General features: G+C 35.3%; 1 protein-coding gene across 1 annotated transcript; it reads right to left on the bottom strand.

Moving 5' to 3' along the window:
* Nucleotides 1-719: 719 nt before the first annotated feature.
* LOC111693128 lies at nucleotides 720-4383 on the bottom strand. Its single transcript, XM_023457274.1, has 3 exons — nucleotides 4362-4383; nucleotides 3435-3732; nucleotides 720-2202 (listed from the first exon to the last, which is right to left on the bottom strand). Exons 1-3 carry the CDS (start codon nucleotides 4381-4383, stop codon nucleotides 720-722), a joined length of 1803 nt encoding a protein of 600 aa, XP_023313042.1.
* Nucleotides 4384-4893: the final 510 nt, after the last annotated feature.

Below are 4893 nucleotides of genomic sequence, written 5' to 3'. Positions count from 1 at the left end.
AATCGATTCCCAGAATAATGCAAAACTATGTTCAATGATCGTGGGACACCGGCAGAGTGAACCCGTATGGAGGTCGTGAAAGATCGTACTGTGTCTTAAATAGGGAGCATTTTATACCTTGATGAGGAAAACCCGAGCCGCAGTACCCGCTATATGTCGCATTTGAAATGCGTGTTTCAATTACTATGTGGGGTATGTTATGTATTTTCAAGATTTCAAGAATATATGCCAAATTGGTCTACACGGTAATACCTTCACATTTTTTGATGGACGTACCCTACATTCGTGAAAGTACTGGTATTCTCTTTGACCAGCGGGTCCCGAAAATTGCTTCCATAGCGAGCTTTTTTGATAGCTTTTCGGTGCATGTGGCTGTAGGTTTTACCTGGTCAAAGGGACGAAGGAAATGAAATTCAAAATTGCACTAAAGAATGACATTTAATACATAGGAGTTTTGAGCAGTCGCAGCTGTACAAGTTTATGACAAAACTTATAAACAACGATATGTGAAACGGAATTTTTTATTGACATTTTCATGACCAATATGTACCTACCTAGGGACTGAAAAGAAGTTACAGACTATTTCTATTTTTTCCCAACGTAAATAACTAATAGTTTTTAACCAATTTTACATCGTCAAGTGCTAAAGTTATTACATTTTCCTATAAACATGTCGTATAACATCAAAAAAATTAACAGTGAATAATAACGCATGTTCTTTAAGAGGCGACTCTATGACAGAAACAATATTTCTTCAACATGGGATCCTCCACACAGTAGCTGTTGCCCTTGTACCTGTTTAGTCGACTAATATCACCAAGCAGCCTAAAATTAATCTGTTCCGACATTGTATAAGCTTCGACAGTAGCTTCAAATATCGCTTTAGGACTGGTCTCGGCTACAACCACAATTTGTCGAACGGTTTGATTATTCTCGTTTGAATAGTACACAGACATACCGCCTGTAACAATATCCTTTAAAGCGTACGTGGAACAACCACGACCTTCAACAAAACTCCTAACAAATTTATTAATTTCTTTCACAACATACAGCGCTACCTGCCTTACCAGCTCGTTTTTCGAACTGACTTGGTTATGTCCAATACAACTGCACCAATGCTGATCAATAGCAGCTTCCCTGCAAGTGCGATTTTCTCTAATCGTCATGAACAATGATTGACAATTTGGACATGCTCGGCTCTTCTTTGCTTTGTACGAGTAGTTGCCAATTTCCAAAATGTCCTGAAAAGTGCAGTATATGTCAAACGGTGTAGTGAGTCGCTTAGTATTGACCATGAAATTCTCGTACTTTTCTCTAAACTTCTTCTTAAAACTGTCTGCTATATAGATGTAGATAAAAGGCAGCCTTTCCTCTAGCCAGCCCGTACGAGTGAGCCTGATATCTCCGTATCTAAATCCGTGGTCACTAAGGAACATCATCACTGTATTCTCTAATGAAGACTTAAGGCTAGAGTCACTCAAAAATTCCAACACCATTTCGTCCATAGCCGAAGGCATGTTGATGTCGTCGTGACTAAAACTGTTCATCCAAAACAATCCAAAAATAGGCACTCCTTTAAAGCTAACAGAAAAATCCCGAGCAGCGTTTAGCACCCTTTCTGCTGAGGTCTCTGGTCCCGCGCAATAGGTCATACCATACCGTAGTTTTTTCCCTAACTCTTCAGAAGCAAGCATGTAAGGTCTGTAATAGTAATCTGTTGGCGGATCTCCAAAACCCGGTCTGTTGAAGTTGAAGGTACCTCTTTCATCTTCCGCATAAGCAGTCACGTATCTTGATTCTCTAAACGTATTCCAGATAAAATCACAGACGTTCAACTTTCCTTTCTTACTGCAGCTCTTGGATAACTGCGATTCACTCTGTCCCGTAAGGATGGCCATTAGATTTGGAAATGTATTGTCACCTATTTTGTTGTATCCTTTTAAGCCATGGAAGTGTTGCTCTAAGTAAGTGTAGGTCTTTGGCATTGTTCGTCTTAGATTTAATTTTGATATGCTGTCCATACCTATCACTAACACACTGAAGCGATTTGTTCTGTCGATTTTGTGAGCTACTTCATGTTTTGTAGGTAAGACGGTGGCGTGGACATTGGAGTAGACATATCGAAACCAGTTGAAACATTTAACTTTTATGAATGGATATGAGATAATGGTTTGGTCTTTGAATTGAGTACAAGGGGAATACCTGAAAAAAAAGCTTATTAAGATGGCCAGTACTTTCTAATGACTAACATGTTAGAGAATATAACTTTAAAGTGCATTTATATGAAATTCTTTTAGAAATTTTGACTCTCCTTAAAGAAGCGCACTTTCATAATAATGTTTAAAATGATCTTATGAAACCATTGATGGAAATTCTGTTATACACTATCAGAGTACTTGCTGTGTTATCGTAAATCAGTAGATCATATAAAATCATTTTTGATGTGTTGTATCCCAAAAACAAAAGACTAAAGTCCCATGGTTTATAGGCAAAAATATACAGGGTGTTCCAGATAGACCTTCAATTAGACGTTTCTGGAAAACTACGCATACTGGAATTCTGAAAATTTATGTACGGGGGTTTCTTCTAATGTTCTATCGATTGAAAATATTGGCGTCGCCGTGGAACTTCCGGTTCTACCGAAAGTAGACGTCAACTCGCTTATTTCAAATGGAATGTACTATTTTTATTTAATTTTTGGATTCTACATCGAATTTTAAGGTAAGTTTCATAACCTTACTTTATCATTAAACTCAATAGTTTTTTAAATATTTTGACTTTTTCAAAAACCTACCTACCTACACTTAATCGATTCTATCTCCTCCAATTTTTAAGATAGGAATCTGAAATTTTAGATGGTCAATACCAAATCGGGTCCAAATATCTGGAATATTCGAAAGTTGGCGCATGTTACACAGGGCGTCTAAAAAACACGAACCAATTGTGTCAAATTGAAAGTTTAATAACTCGCTTATTTTAAATAGAACACCCTGTGTTTTATAATGCCAGTAGATACACCTGTTAATTCTCTTTCCATTGGTATAAGCATTCCCTATACCTAAATCCCACCGATTTTGAGATATTTGAACATAAGTACGGAGACGAATATAATCAGACAGTTAGCTGTAGGTTGGCTGTGGAAAAACATTTAAATGTCACCAAGTGTCATTACTTTTTAGCAGATTTGCTGTCATTGCTGTAAATCGAGTTTGTCGATTTTCCAAGTGTCTTCAATAACAATGGCAATCATATTTGTTATGCTTTCATCAACAGTTACCTTATTTATATTTTCTAAGCAAGTTTTGTATCTTTTGAGATATTGATATTTCCTATGGACTAGGATAATTAACTAATACAATATACATTTGAAAATTTGTAGAGATTTAAGAAGAACAGGTAAAATGTTCAGAGATGTATAACAGGTAACTTCTTACCTTACTTCATTGTCAGACTTGTTCTGATAATTAAATCTATATATTTCCGAATAACAACAGTTAATTTCAAATAAGCTGTACTGTGACACAACACTAGTGTTGATTTTCAATAAAGCCAGACCATTATGCTTCTCGATGTAAGTGAGCAATCCTAAATTTGTGCACCTGGTGTATCTTTCTTTACGAACATACTTCCTGACTTCCTCATTGAAAGGATCTATATCGGGTATTTTAGTAGAGGTATTTATCAAATATTTTTTACTTTTGGAAGTGTAGAATATAGCTCTTCCGTGGAGGTCTGCAAAAGGTAAAAGTTAGATTATAATTGGTATGTATTGGAATCTTCTACCACCTAATTCCTTCTTAAAACTCTGTATAACTACATGAGTGTAATAAACATATAGAAAAATGAAAAGTATTACTATCACAAGGACTGTTTTCTTCTGAAATATGCCAGTCATACCTGCAAAAAAAATATTGTTCACAACAGAATCGTGTCTGAAAACTAGCAAAAAGAGAATGTCAAGACTATCAAGAGAAAAGCTAAACATCGATGAAGAGAAAAAAAACTATCGTTTTCGATCTTAGTTTCATGGTATAAATAAATAAATCGTGGCAAACTTGACCAATTTCTATTGGTCCTTTCATCTCCCTTGTTTTGCTGGTGATAAAACTCGACAAAGGAAATCAAATTCATATAAACATGGGTCGGAAAATGCCATAGATCTAATATAATATGGAACATGTTTAGTTTCCATCACACTCTCACCAATGTTAATAGAAATATAATTTTTATTAAAATATTTCTGATGTTCAAAAGTATCCACAACAATTTTTATCTAGCTGTTCAACATAGTCTTGGCAAAATGTACCTACTTCTGTTCGAAATAATTATGGAGTAAAAATACTTGTATGCAAGAAACTTACGCCTCGAAGTGCCTCGGTTCATTTTATAAAATTGAAATAAATAAGGTACTTACCGTTTAAGAAATATTGGCTTAGATCAAGTTGTGTAGTGCTCTACATAAATACGAACAAAAATATTATTTTCTTATTGAAATATTTTGACATGAGACAGTTTCGTAAACCGATATTTCAGATGTAACATTTCATAACGACGTCCTCCAATGGTAACTAAGCAAAGTTCACTGATGACGCTTTTACACAAATACGAGTATATGCAATAATTAGAGATGAGTTTTAGTGACAACTGTCAGGCTCTAAAATGTCACATTTACTAACTGTCTAATCCGAATAAAACATGGTATTTTTTCTCCAACCGAAACACCCCATTTAATTAATTATTTGTGCTTTGAATTTAATTTTAATCTAATCGCTCCGCTCGGGCGCAAAATCGTCCTCGACAGGTAAATAATACTTACCTCCTTTATGGTGTAAATAACTATTCCTTTATATGTGTCTATCATGACAGAAGCGTAACCTTTCCGGAGCCTTTTTA

This window comes from Anoplophora glabripennis, unplaced genomic scaffold, assembly GCF_000390285.2.
Source record: "Anoplophora glabripennis isolate ALB-LARVAE unplaced genomic scaffold, Agla_2.0 scaffold173, whole genome shotgun sequence".
In the NCBI taxonomy this organism is placed as follows: Eukaryota; Metazoa; Arthropoda; class Insecta; order Coleoptera; family Cerambycidae; genus Anoplophora; species Anoplophora glabripennis.
Note: the sequence above shows the minus strand (reverse complement) of the source record. Positions and strands in the feature narration are given on the sequence as shown.

Bases quoted from the DNA above. Each gene is read 5' to 3' on its own strand.
- LOC111693128 (XM_023457274.1), bottom strand. From the start codon at position 4,383: ATGAACCGAGGCACTTCGAGGC. The intron at 3,733-4,361 runs GTAAGTTTCTTG...TACCTTTTGCAG, and splicing joins GAACCGAGGCACTTCGAGGC to ACCTCCACGGAAGAGCTATA. The intron at 2,203-3,434 runs GTAAGAAGTTAC...CTTTTTTTTCAG, and splicing joins AAGTCTGACAATGAAGTAAG to GTATTCCCCTTGTACTCAAT.